Source organism: Arachis stenosperma, chromosome 2 (assembly GCF_014773155.1).
Source record: "Arachis stenosperma cultivar V10309 chromosome 2, arast.V10309.gnm1.PFL2, whole genome shotgun sequence".
NCBI lineage: Eukaryota > Viridiplantae > Streptophyta > Magnoliopsida > Fabales > Fabaceae > Arachis > Arachis stenosperma.
The window spans coordinates 42652696-42666606 of NC_080378.1; the positions used below are offsets into that span (position 1 = coordinate 42652696).

Sequence of the window (13911 nt, forward strand, 5' to 3'; positions counted from 1 at the left end):
TAAACATGATTGATGACGAATTGAAAACGCTCTACCTTATTGAGATTGAAAAGATACTCAACAACAATGCAAGGTTTTTAAGAGACTATCAGTCAATGCCATATCGTGAGATGTCTGATGTTTGCCTTTTTCGGAATAAGCTAATAGAGGAAGAGTTAGCATATGACACAAATAAGTTAACTCATACAAACTTATATACGGAACAAAAGATGACTCATGAGAAAAGGTTAGTATTCGATGAGATACTCAATGCTGTTATTACAGACTATGGTGGTTTTTAATTCATTTGTGGGCATAGTGGGTGTGGTAAGACATTTATTTGGAATGGACTTTCTTCTACTATTCGGTCTAGAGGAAAGATTGTTTTAAATGTCGCATCTAGTGGAATTGTGTCTTTACTCCTACCTGGTGACAGAACGGCTCATTCTAGATTTTCAATACCCATTACAATTACTGATGAATCTACTTGTAACATCAAGCATGGCAGTTTGAAGGTTGAGCTGCTCATCCAAAGTAGCTTAATAATTTGGGATGAAACTCCAATGCTCAATAAAATGTGCTTTGAAGCACTTGATCGGACGCTCAGGGATCTTGTGTCAGTTACCGATCAACATAAGTCACATCAACCATTTGGTGGTAAGGTTGTTATTCTAGGAGGTGATTTCAGACAGATACTTCCGGTGATTTCGAAAGGGAGTAGACACGATATATTGACATCAGCTATTAACTTATCCCATCTGTGGTCGTTTTGTAAGGTTCTGAAACTGGAAACGAACATGAGGCTTCTAATGTCTTCTTCAAATCAAGATGAAGGTGAAATGAAGAGATTTGCTAATTGGATACTTGATGTTGGAAATAGAAATATTGGTTTTGTTGTTGGTGTTGAATTAGAAATTGAAATTCCAGATGATCTATTGATTACAACTACTGATGACCCTCTCTCTCATTTGGTAGACTTTGCATATCCAAATTTGTTGCAAAACATGTCAGATTACAGGTATTTTTAGAGTAGGGCAATTCTTGCACCCACGCTTGAGAGTGTCGAGAAGGTAAACGATCTTTTCTTGACAATCTTTCTAGGGATGGAAAAGGAGTATTTGAGTTCTGACACAACATGTCAAGCTGATGAGAATGAAGATGTACAACAAGAGTGGTTCACACTAGAGTTCCTAAATGACATAAAATATTTGGGACTACCCAATCACAAGTTGACTTTGAAGTCAGGAGTCACTGTAATCCTACTGCGAAACATAGGCCAGACTTCAGGTTTATGCAATGGTACACGATTAATAGTTAACGAACTTGACAGTAATGTAATTGGAGCGACGGTAGTGACTGATAGAAATATTCAAAATAAAGTGTACATTCCAAGAATGAACTTGATCCCTTCTGATTCAGAGTTGCCATTTAAGTTCCAACGGAGACAATTTCCATTAACAGTATGCTTTGCAATGACCATTAACAAGAGTCAGGGTCAATCATGATCATATGTAGGGCTTTACTTGCCAAAATCAGTGTTTATCCAGGGACAACTTTATGTTGCTTTGTCAAGAGTTAAGAGTCGCATTTGCCTCAAGGTTTTAATTCTTGACGAAGACGGAAATCCAAAGTCATCAATAACAAATATCGTGTTCAAAGAAGTTTTTAATAATATTTAGGTAAGAATAATATTATTTTCATTTTAATAGCATCTTATGATTTACACTTTTGTATAAATATTTATTGTAGATATAACTAATTTATCTATAACTCTATTTTCAGATTTGAGATGAAATGTGTAACAAGGAGCACAACATCATATGCCAATTGCTTTTCTAATGAAGTTAGTAAGATATTAGGTTGTCGATAAATTTTTATTAGCCTTTTGATATAAAATTTAGTATAAAATTGACATGCTACTATTACAGTTATATATGTTCTTATTTTTTTCATGTCTTCCTCCTTATAGTTCAAGAATATTATAGACTTTAAACTCTTCTATTTGCTTTTTACTTTGAATAAAGATAAAACAGCATATTCAGTACGTTTAATATATAATGACGATAATCGTGTTATACTAAAGTCAAAAAATTTATAATTATAAAATATTATTTTTAATTTAACATGTCAAATTTAAATATAAGCCCGTGCATTGCACGGGTTTAACACTAGTATATATTAAAAGACGTTCTTGTTTAATGTAAGACAAACATGCAATTTTGGAGAAAGGTCTCAAGATCAAGTCATGCTTGAACCATTTTTGGGACTAATTGAAAAGATTGTTACCTTATATGAACCACGTATTGCATCCAGATCAATTTAATATTGTTGCGAGAATCAGACCGGTCAATAAACCAATAAAATTATTGGTTCAATAGTTTATTTGTTCGATCGAAGTTCAACCGGAGTTCAATCGGTTTAATTAAATATTAAATAAAATTATTAAAAAATTTATAAATAATTTTAAATATATAAATTCAATAATTTTTAATTTAATAAAATTCAAAAATTCACAATTTTACATAATAAATTATCAATAATTTAATATTAGAAGTTCACAAACAATTTCAAACATCAAAGTTCATAATTAAAAATAACCAAAACGCACATAGTGACAAACACATAATGTTCTACTATCAAAAGAATTATTAACAAATAAGTTTTCAACTTTCACAAAATCCTGTTAAACATGTATACATAATTATTGACTGACAAAAAGTAGAATTACATCCAAAATAAAGAGTACATCTGGAGCAAGTGAGAAAATTTTATGGAAAAACAATCCTATCAGAACTTATCCAAATTGTCAACATGTTATTGATAACAGTGATGTATGTATATCTTATACAATGTACCATTTCATTTAATATTCTATATATTGACACATATGGTCTGTACTTCTGTGTGGATATTGTACATGTATGTGTAAGGTTGTCTTCACGATCACTCGTTTGCCATCACCCTTCTCACATTTGTGTTTGCGTTATTGTGCTTGTATTCCATTCATTTACTCTAGTTTTCATGAATTTTTTTTATCATGAATTTGTTACTCTTGCTGGTATCATATGGTTGAGTTATACTTTGTTAATAATATTATATGTATGTGATTATATATAGAAAGAAAGAAATCAGTTGTACTGTAGTCGAACTACCTTAAACAGAAACCGAAATTGATAAAAGTGTTTTATCTTAATTGAACTAAATTTAAAATAATCATGAAAAAAAGAAATTCATTACTAGTATGAATTGAATCTATTCATAACCTACTAATTTTGTCATTGACACCTAGTATCCCAACCCCACCCACCATTCCCCCACACACGAAAAAAAAGGACGGAAAAACACGCTACACAAAAGAAGTAAGCTAAAAATCTAATAAGATCTTGGTAAGGGTTGAGGGTTAAGGATCACTATTCCTGTCACCAATACAACATGATAATTATAAAGAGAAAACCCAATTCGTCAACCTTTACAAATTGAGAAAAATCAATTAGGCTTAACTAATCATAATCCACAAGTCCTAACTAACTTACTAATTGAATTAGTAAAAGATTAGCGTTAGCAGAAATAAGATTAATTAACATCTCTAAATTATCAATAAACTTGGACATTAGTAATTCAAAGTCACCCAATTTCTCAAACCCAAGTCAAGAAAGTAAAATCTACTCTATAACTAAGTGAATCATTTTATCAAAGAATTGGAAGGCATAAAAGTAAAACATCATAAATTGTAAGAAATAACAAAATTTACAACTATTCCATACAAGAATTCAATAATACTGACTCCAATAAGCAACAAGAAAATATAAAACATCAAATTCATTAAAGAAAAATTGCAAATTCAACAAGAGTTCATAAGCTAAAATAGTAAAAACAAGAAACTAACAAGAGAATCCTAGTAAACTAAGATATTAGAACAAAAAAATGTAAATAAAATTAAGCTAAAACAAGACTAAAAACTAAAATAAGAAAGAATTAAAATACAAACCTTAAGAATTCTAGAGAAAAGTTAGAAAATTTGAAACTTCTCTTTAGAACTCACTAAAACATGCTAAAAACTCAAACCTAGGCTACTTAGAAATTACTTCCTTTTTTTTCTTGCATTTTCTCCTTAAATAGATACTTGGGGACTTTTTGGACTTTTTGAGCCAAAAAAATGAGGATGTGTTTTATTAAATATGGTCCGTGGAGTCGTTTTACGCAAGGAGAGAAAACTTGCGCGAATATCTCGCTCGAGTAGGTGCCGCTTGCGCAAGCTTCTAGAATGATCCACTTTCAAATTGTTCCCGAATTCGCTTCTTCGCGCTATTTTTTTTCAATTCTTTGAAGTACGTTAATCCTAAAACATAAACAAATTTGATCCCATCCAATGGCATAAAAAATTAATGATTAGGAATACAAAAGGTATATTTTTCACATACAACTTTATCGAAAGCTAAAATTGTGTAAATTTGTTGATAAATTTCATACTTTTTAACACAATTTAAAATGATAAAATGGAGTTTATCATGTATCCTAACCACTCTTCAGTGATGATGAAGGTGATGAGAGAGACCGAGCATTGTCCAAAGAGCAAGAGGGGAAGAGAGCTGAAACTTCTCAATGGTTTCAGGCGCTCCAACGGCCCTTATGTCATGTTGTTGACTTAATTAAGGTTTTGATAGGAAAAGAGGGCAGGGACAAAGGGTGTGGTGGAGGAGGAGAGATATCGAGTAGAGATGAATTGAATGATAGTGAATTACTACTCTTTCCTCTCAACCTTTTCTTTTTCTTTCGTTAACACACTCCTTTCCAATGCTCCGAAAACCTTCACCCACCCTCTTTTTTGTATCCGATAGAACAGGGAGAGAAAACTAAGAAAGAGAAAAGGAGAGTGTCGATGTGATGGAAAATCTTGTTTTTGATCTCTCGCTCTTTTCCAACATTCCACAAAACACTCACCTACTGCCCTTTTTTCCGAAGAGAGGGAGAGAAAAAGAAAGTGGCGAGAAAAGATGAATTGGAAGAGAAACTCAGTCTTTGTTGATTTAATTTTAATTTTTTTTCTTTTTCATGTTTCAATCCTTTTTTATTTTTTAATTCTAAAATGTTGTGAAAGTGACATGTGGATGAAAGATCTGCAACAAATATACAAGTAGGAGATATCATTTATCCTTATTTCATGCTTCCCTACCTATGATTCTAAAATGGTTCCACTTTATTTAGTTTGTGAGATTAAGAGAACTTAACTATAAAATATTATATAGTAAATTAAAGTAAGTGCAAATATTTTTTTCATTTTTGTGATATTTATTATTTTCAGAATTTAGTACATAGTAAAAGTGAGAGTATATTTTTTTAGAGATTTGATAGATTTTTGAATTGAATCATGATGAATAAAAGAATTTGGAGAGAAAGAATGAAACTGAATGACCTTATATATATATATAACTGACACCAAGTTGCAAAGCATTATAACAAACCCACACTTAAACTTACTAAAAACAAAATGCTAACAGAAAACGAAAGTAATAGTCTTGCAAGTAGTGTTTAGTGGGTTTGAATCTTGATTTTCTTGATTCTTTTGACTATATATACTCTATTACCACCCTTAAAACTCATGGTTATCTTTGGAGTAACTTTGAGTTTGTGTCTAAAATGCTCAAATAGATCATGGGATAATGGTTTTGTGAAGATGTTAGCAGGCTGATTTTCTGTTGGAATGTGCACCACTTTGAGTTTATTTTGATTCACACATTCTCGAACAAAATGGAGGTACAATTCGAAGTGCTTAGTTCAGCTTAGGATTAGTTTCTAGCTGTACTAATGTTGTCATAGTAAATAGTTGGAGTGATTATTGTGTGAACTCTCAACTCAATTAATAAATTCTAGAGCCATATCAATTCTGAATCAATGGCTGCTAATCCTCTATATTCAGCTCCAGTACTTAATCTGCTCACGCTTGCTTTTTGCTCAACCAGGAAATAATATTTGAACCAAGATAGAAACAATATCCACATGTAGATTTCCTATCATCAATATCTGAACCCCAATCACGGTTAGAGAAAGCAAACAATCTTAAGTCAGTGCCAGCATGAAAAAGAATCCCTTTGTTAATGGTTCTAGCCAGATATCTCAGGATCCTTTTTAACACACTTTCAATGAGTGATCAAAGGCCTATGCATAAACTGGCTAACCTTATTAATAGGGAAAGAAATCTCAGGTCTAGTAGTTAGGGTAGCATATTGCAAGGACCTCACTATGGATCTATACAGGGATGGATTTTTGAATGCATCCTCTCCTTCTTTGGATAGTTTTGTAGTAGTGATCATAGGAGTTGGAACCCGTTTACATTCAACCATCCCATCTTTCTTTAATAGGTATGAGATGTATTTTGATTGAGATAAATGATAAGAACCAGTAGTAGTTTTACTTACCTCAATTCCTAAGAAATAAGTAAGTTCACCTAATCCTTTAAAGAAAAAAATGTTAAGCTCATTAATAGTAGATTGAATAGCAAAGTTGTTATTACCAATGATAAGGATATCGTCCACATACACTAAAATATACAAAATAAGCTTAACATCAAATTTAGTGAAGAGGGAAGGATCTGACCTTGCTTGAGTGAAGTAAAAATTTGCAAGAGTATTAAAAAATTTGATAAAGGAAAAATAGACAAAAGTACACCCGAATTTTCACACGGAGTACAAATGTACTCCTCAATTTTTTAATGAGTCATTTGTACACATGAATATAAAACTCCGTTGTCAATTCTACCCTTCTGTGACCTGAGTAAATTTTCCGGCAGTGGTGGAAGCCAGGTGGCACGATATTGTATGATGTGGCTGATGAGCGGATAATTTGTACGCTTTTTGGCATTGTTTTTAGTATGTTTTTAGTATCTTTTAGTTAGTTTTTAGTATATTTTTATTAGTTTTTAATTAAAATTCACTTTTCTGGACTTTACTATGAGTTTGTGTATTTTTCTGTGATTTCAGGTATTTTCTGACTGAAATTGAGGGTCCTGAGCAAAAATCTGATCCAGAGACTGAAAAGGACTGCAGATGCTGTTGGATTCTGACCTCCCTGCACTCGAAGTGGATTTTCTGGAGCTACAGAAGCCCAATTGGCGCGCTCTCAACGGCATTGGAAAGTAGACATCCTGGGCTTTCCAGCAATATATAATAGTCCATACTTTGCTTAAGATTTGATGGCCCAAACCGGTGCTCAAAGTCACCTACAGAAATTCCAGCGTTAAACGCCGGAACTGGCATAAAATTTGGAGTTAAACGCCCAAACTGGCATGAAAGCTGGCGTTTAACTCCAGAAAAGGTCTCTACACGAAATTCCTTCATTGCTCAGCCCAAGCACACACCAAGGGGGCCCGGAAGTGGATTTTTCTGTCATTTACTCATTCCTGTAAACCTTAGGACACTAGTTTTACTATTAATAGGACCTTTTGACATTGTATCCGTACCTTATGACCTCATAACATTTTTACATGTTTCTTTCCACAGTATGAGCCTCTAAACCCCATGGTTGGGGGTGAGGAGCTCTGCTGTGTCCTGATGGATTAATGCAATTACTACTGTTTCTTATTCAATCATGCTTGCTTCCATTCCAAGATAATACTTGTTCTTAATCCGGATGAATGTGATGATCTGTGACAATCATCATCATTCTCAACTATGAACATGTGCCTGACAACCACCTCTGTTCTATCTTAGATTGAGTAGTTATCTCTTGGATTCTTTAATCGGAATCTTCGTGGTATAAGCTAGAACTGATGGCGGCATTCAAGAGAATCCGGAAGGTCTAAACCTTGTCTGTGGTATTCTGAGTAGGATTCAATGACTGAATGACTGTGACGTGCTTCAAACTCCTGAGGGCGGGGCGTTAGTGACAGACGCAAAAGAATCACTGGATTCTATTCCGGCCTGATTGAGAACCGACAGATGATTAGCCTATGCTGTGACAGAGCATCAGGGACGTATTTTCACTGAGAGGATGGGAGGTAGCCACTGACAATGGTGAAACCCTACATACAGCTTGCCATGGAAGGAGCCTTGCGTGTTTGATGAAGAAGACAGTAGGAAAGTGGTGCACGAAATTGCAATCACACTTTTGCAATCCCGCACAACTAACCAGCAAATGCACTGGGTCGTCCAAGTAATACCTTGCGTGAGCAAGGGTCGATCCCACGGAGATTGTCGGCTTGAAGCAAGCTATGGTTATCTTGTAAATCTTAGTCAGGAGATCAGAAATTATCAGGATTGATTGTGAAAAGCAAAAGAACATGAAATGATTACTTGTTTTGCAGTAATGGAGAATAGGTTGAGGTTTGGAGATGCTCCATCTTCTGAATCTCTGCTTTTCTACTGTCTTCTTCATCAAACACGCAAGTCTCCTTCCATGGCAAGCTCGTGTAGGGTTTCACTGTTGTCAGCAGCTATCTCCCATCCGCGCAGTGAAAGCTAATGCACGCACTCTGTCACAGTACTGCCAATCACCGGTTTGGTTCCCTCCCCTACCGGAATAGAATCACTCTTTTGCGTCTGTCACTAACGCCCAGTAGGTTACAGGTTTGAAGCACGTCACAGTCATTCAATCATTGAATCCTACTCAGAATGCCACAGACAAGGCTTAGACCTTCCGGATTCTCTTGAATGCTGCCATCAGGTCCTGCCTATACCACGAAGATTCCGATTAAAGAACCCAAGAGATAACTACTCAATCTAAGATAGAACAGAGGTGGTTGTCAGGCACATGTTCATAGTTGAGAATGATGATGATTGTCACGGATCATCACATTCATCCGGATTAAGAACAAGTGTTATCTTAGAATGGAAGCAAGCATGATTGAATAAGAAACAGTAGTAATTGCATTAATCCATCAAGACACAGCAGAGCTCCTCACCCCCAACCATGGGGTTTAGAGGCTCATACTGTGGAAGAAACGTATACAAAATGTTATGAGGTCATAAGGTACGAGTACAATGTCAAAAGATCCTATAAGTAGTAAACTAGTGTCCTAAGGTTTACAGAAATAAGTAAATGACAGAAAAATCCACTTCCGGGCCCACTTGGTGTGTGCTTGGGCTGAGCAATGAAGGAATTTCGTGTAGAGATCTTTTCTGGAGTTAAACGCCAGCTTTCATGCCAGTTTGGGCGTTTAACTCCAAATTTTATGCCAGTTCCGGCGTTTAACGCTGGAATTTCTGTAGGTGACTTTGAGCGCCGGTTTGGGCCATCAAATCTTGGGCAAAGTATGGACTATTATATATTGCTGGAAAGCCCAGGATGTCTACTTTCCAATGCCGTTGAGAGCGCGCCAATTGGGCTTCTGTAGCTCCAGAAAATCCATTTCGAGTGCAGGGAGGTCAGAATCCAACAGCATCTGCAGTCCTTTTCAGTCTCTGGATCAGATTTTTGCTCAGGACCCTCAATTTCAGCCAGAAAATACCTGAAATCACAGAAAAACACTCAAACTCATAGTAAAGTCTAGAAAAGTGAATATTAATTAAAAACTAATAAAAATATACTAAAAACTAACTAAAAGACACCAAAAACCTACTAAAAACAATGCCAAAAAGCATACAAATTATCCGCTCATCACAACACCAAACTTAAATTGTTGCTTGTCCCCAAGCAACTGAAAATCAAAATAGGATAAAAAGAAGAGAACATACTATAGACTCCAAAATATCAAAGAAACATAGCTCCAATTAGATGAGCGGGACTAGTAGCTTTTTGCCTCCGAACAGTTTTGGCATCTCACTCTATCCTTTGAAGTTCAGAATGATTAGCATCTATAAGAACTCAGAACTCAGATAATGTTATTGATTCTCCTAGTTAAGTATATTGATTCTTGAACATTGCCAGTGTATGAGTCTTGGCTGTGGCCCAAAGCACTCTGTCTTCCAGTATTACCACCGGATACATACATGCCACAGACACATAATTGGGTGAACCTTTTTAGATTGTGACTCAGCTTTGCTAAAGTCCCCAATTGGAGGTGTCCAGGGTTCTTAAGCACACTCTTATTACTTTGGATCACCACTTTATTTCTTTTCTTTTCCCTTTTTTTTTTCTTTTTTTTTTTCGAAAATTCTCTTTTTTTTTTCACTGCTTTTCTTGCTTCAAGAATCACTTTGATGATTTTTCAGATCCTCAATAACAGTTCTCTTTTCTCCTCATTCTTTCAAGAGCCAACAAATTTAACATTCTTGAAAACAACAAATTCAAAAGACATATGCACTGTTCAAGCATTCATTCAGAAAACAAAAAGTATTGTCACCACATCAAGCTAATTAAACTAGTTTCAGAGATAAATTTCGAAATCCTGTACTTCTTGTTCTTTTGTGATTAAAGCATTTTTCTTTTAAGAGAGGTGATGGATTCATAGGACATTCATAGCTTTAAGGCATATGCTTAAATTTTATTAATTATGAACTAAGAACAAAACTCAAATATAGATATAAGATAAAACAAAAAATGAAAATAGAAAACAAAACAAGAAAACGAAAAAAAAATAGGCTTCTAATGATAGAGGTTTTCACAGAGTTAGGACTCAACAACCTTGATTTTGAGAAGTGGATGCTCCCTCAGCTTGAGAGGAGAGCTTTTGGCGCTTCATCTCTTGGATTTCACGCCCCTGCTTCTCTTGTTCCTTCAGCAATTTGCAGAGCATGCCGTTTTGATTCTGCTGTTCTTCCTTCAGTTGCTCCATAGTCTCTTGCAACTTGTTAATAGATGCTTCTAGATTGGCCCAGTAGCCAATTTCAGGGAGTTCAGGGAGGAACTCATGCGCCCTCCTTTTGATGGAGTTGTCTTGCACTTGTCCTTCCATTGACTTCTTGGTGATTGGGTGTTCAATGGGTATGAACTCATCTACTCCCATCTTCACCCCAGCCTCTTTACAGAGCAAGGAAATCAAGCTTGGATAAGCCAATTTGGCTTCAGTGGAATTCTTATTTGCAATTGTGTAAATCTCACAAGTAATCACATGATGGACCTCCACCTCTTTTCCAAGCATAATGCAATGAATCATCACTGCTCTCTTGATGGTGACCTCAGAACGGTTGCTAGTGGGCAATATGGAACGCCCAATAAAGTCTAGCCAACCTCTTGCAATTGGTTTGAGGTCTTCCCTCTTGAGTTGGTTTGGGACACCCTTAGAATTGGTTATCCACTTAGTTCCAGGGAGGCATATGTCCTCTAGAACCTGATCCAACCCCTTATCTACTCTCACCATCCTCCTATTAAAGGAATCAGGATCATCTTGCAGTTGAGGCAACTTGAATATTTCTCTTATTTTGCCCAGATGGAAGTATATAACTTTCCCTCTGACCATGGTTCTATGGGTATGGTAGGCAGTTCTAGTCATTCTCTGCTTATCTGTTAGCCACAGATTTGAGTAGAATTCCTGAACCATGTTCCTTCCAACCTTTGTCTCAGGATTGGTTAGAACTTCCCATCCTCTGTTTCGAATTTGCTCTTGAATCCCCGGATATTCATCTTCTTTCAGATCAAATTTAACTTTCGGGATCACTGACCTCAGACCCATTATTTTATGATAATGGTCTTCATGTTCTTTGGTTAAGAACTTCTCTTCATTCCAAAGATTCTTTGGATTATTCTCTTTCTTGCCTCTTAAATTGGTTTGTTTTCCCTTAGGAGCCATGATATTGATGAATCTTGGCTTAGTGATCACGGAAAAGCACACCAAACTTAGAGGGTTGCTTGTCCTCAAGCAAAAGGAAAGAGAGAAGAGAGGGGGAGGAAGAGAAAATTCGAATGGTGTGGGCAAAAGGGGGTTCCAAACGTGAATTTATAAGGGAGGGGAGGAGAGATTTCGAAAAAAAATAAAAATTTGAAAGGAGATTTGAGAAGATATGAAAAGAAATTGAGAAAAGGGTGAAATTTTGAAGAAGATTTGGGATTAATTTGAAATAGATTTGAAGAATGGTTTTGATTTGTGAAGATTTGAAAGTGAATAATGAAAAGTTGAAGTGCATTTATGTAGAAGAGTATGGTTAAAAAGAGAAAAGTTTGAAAAAAATTGAGTTGAAAACAAAAATGTGGTCCCCCCACCTTTCTGGTGTTAAACGCCAAGAATGGCACCCATTCTGGCGTTTAACGCCCATTTGCTACCCTTTTTGGGCGTTTAACGCCTAGCCAGGTGCCCTGGCTGGCGTTAAACGCCAGAAATCCTTTATTACTGGGCGTTTTTCCAAAACGCCCAGGATGCTGCACACCTGGCGTTAAACGCCCAGAATGGTGCCCATTCTGGCGTTTAACGCCCAGAATGGTGCCCATTCTGGCGTTTAACGCCCAGAATGGTACCATTACTGGCGTTAAACGCCCAGAATGGTGCCCATTCTGGCGTTTAACGCCCAAAATGCCCCTTACTGGCGTTTTTTCGCCAGTAAGCTCATTTTCTCTGCTTTTTGAGCTGAATCCTTCTGTAACTCTGTGAATTCCTTCATTTTTGATACTTGCCTTTGTAAGAACAATTCATACAACCTTCTAATGACTGGGTTGCCTCCCAGCAAGCGCTTCTTTACTGTCTTTAGCTGGACTTTCACTGAGAATCACTCAAGTCTCAGTTTTGAGCATTCCTGCTCAAAATTTCCTTCAAGATAGTGCTTGATTCTCTGTCCATTAACAATGAACTTCTTGTCAGAATCAATATCCTGAAGCTCAACATATCCATATGGTGATACTCCTGTAATCACATACGGACCCCTTCACCGGGACTTGAGTTTTCCTGGAAACAGTTTGAGCCTGGAGTTGAAGAGCAGAACTTTTTGTCCTGGCTCAAAGACTCTGGTTGACAATCTCTTGTCATGCCACTTCTTTGCCTTTTCCTTATAAATTTTTGCATTCTCAAAGGCATTGAGTCTGAACTCCTCTAGCTCATTTAGCTGGAGCAGTCTTTTCTCACCAGCTAACTGTGCATCCATGTTTAGGAATCTGGTTGCCCAGTAGGCTTTATGTTCCAGTTCCACAGGCAAATGACAGGCCTTCCCATACACCAGTTGGTATGGAGAGGTACCTATAGGAGTCTTGAATGCTATTCTGTATGCCCACAGAGCATCATCCAAGCTCTTTGCCCAATCCTTTCTTCGGGCCATTATAGTCCGTTCCAGGATTCTTTTTAGCTCTTTGTTAGAGACTTCAGCTTGCCCATTTGTCTGTGGATGATACGGAGTTGCCACTTTATGGCTGATTCCATATCTAACCATAGCAGAGTACAGCTGTTTATTGCAGAAATAAGTGCCCCCATCACTGATTAGCACTCTGGGGATGCCAAACCTGCTGAAAATGTTTTTCTGGAGGAATTTCAGCACAGTCTTGGTATCATTAGTGGGTGTAGCAATTGCTTCTACCCACTTAGACACATAGTCTACTGCCACCAGAATATAAGTGTTTGAGTATGATGGTGGGAATGGTCCCATGAAATCAATTCCCCATACATCAAACAATTCTATCTCTAATATCCCTTGTTGAGGCATGGCATATCCGTGAGGCAGGTTACCAGCTCTTTGGCAACTGTCACAGTTACGCACAAACTCTCGGGAATCTTTATAGAGAGTAGGCCAGTAGAAGCCGCACTGGAGAACTTTAGTGGCTGTTCGCTCACTTCCAAAATGTCCTCCATAATGTGATCCATGGCAGTGCCACAGGATCCTTTGTGCTTCTTCTCTGGGTATACACCTGCGGATCACTCCGTCAGCACATCTCTTAAAGAGATATGGTTCATCCCAAAGGTAGTACTTGGCATCTGAAATTAATTTCTTTCTTTGCACATAACTGTACTCTTTGGGTATGAACCTCACAGCTTTATAGTTTGCAATATCTGCAACCATGGAGCTTCCTGGATGGCAAAGAGTTGCTCATCTGGGAAAGTCTCAGAGATCTCAGTAGAAGGGAGGGACGCCCCAGCTACTG

The 13911-nt window shown here is 36.7% G+C and overlaps 1 protein-coding gene across 1 annotated transcript; it reads left to right on the forward strand.

The window, feature by feature from the left end:
- Positions 1 to 5: 5 nt before the first annotated feature.
- Positions 6 to 1007, forward strand: LOC130962826 (uncharacterized). Its single transcript, XM_057888990.1, has 2 exons — positions 6 to 226; positions 299 to 1007. Exons 1-2 carry the CDS (start codon positions 6 to 8, stop codon positions 1005 to 1007), a joined length of 930 nt encoding a protein of 309 aa, XP_057744973.1.
- Positions 1008 to 13911: the final 12904 nt, after the last annotated feature.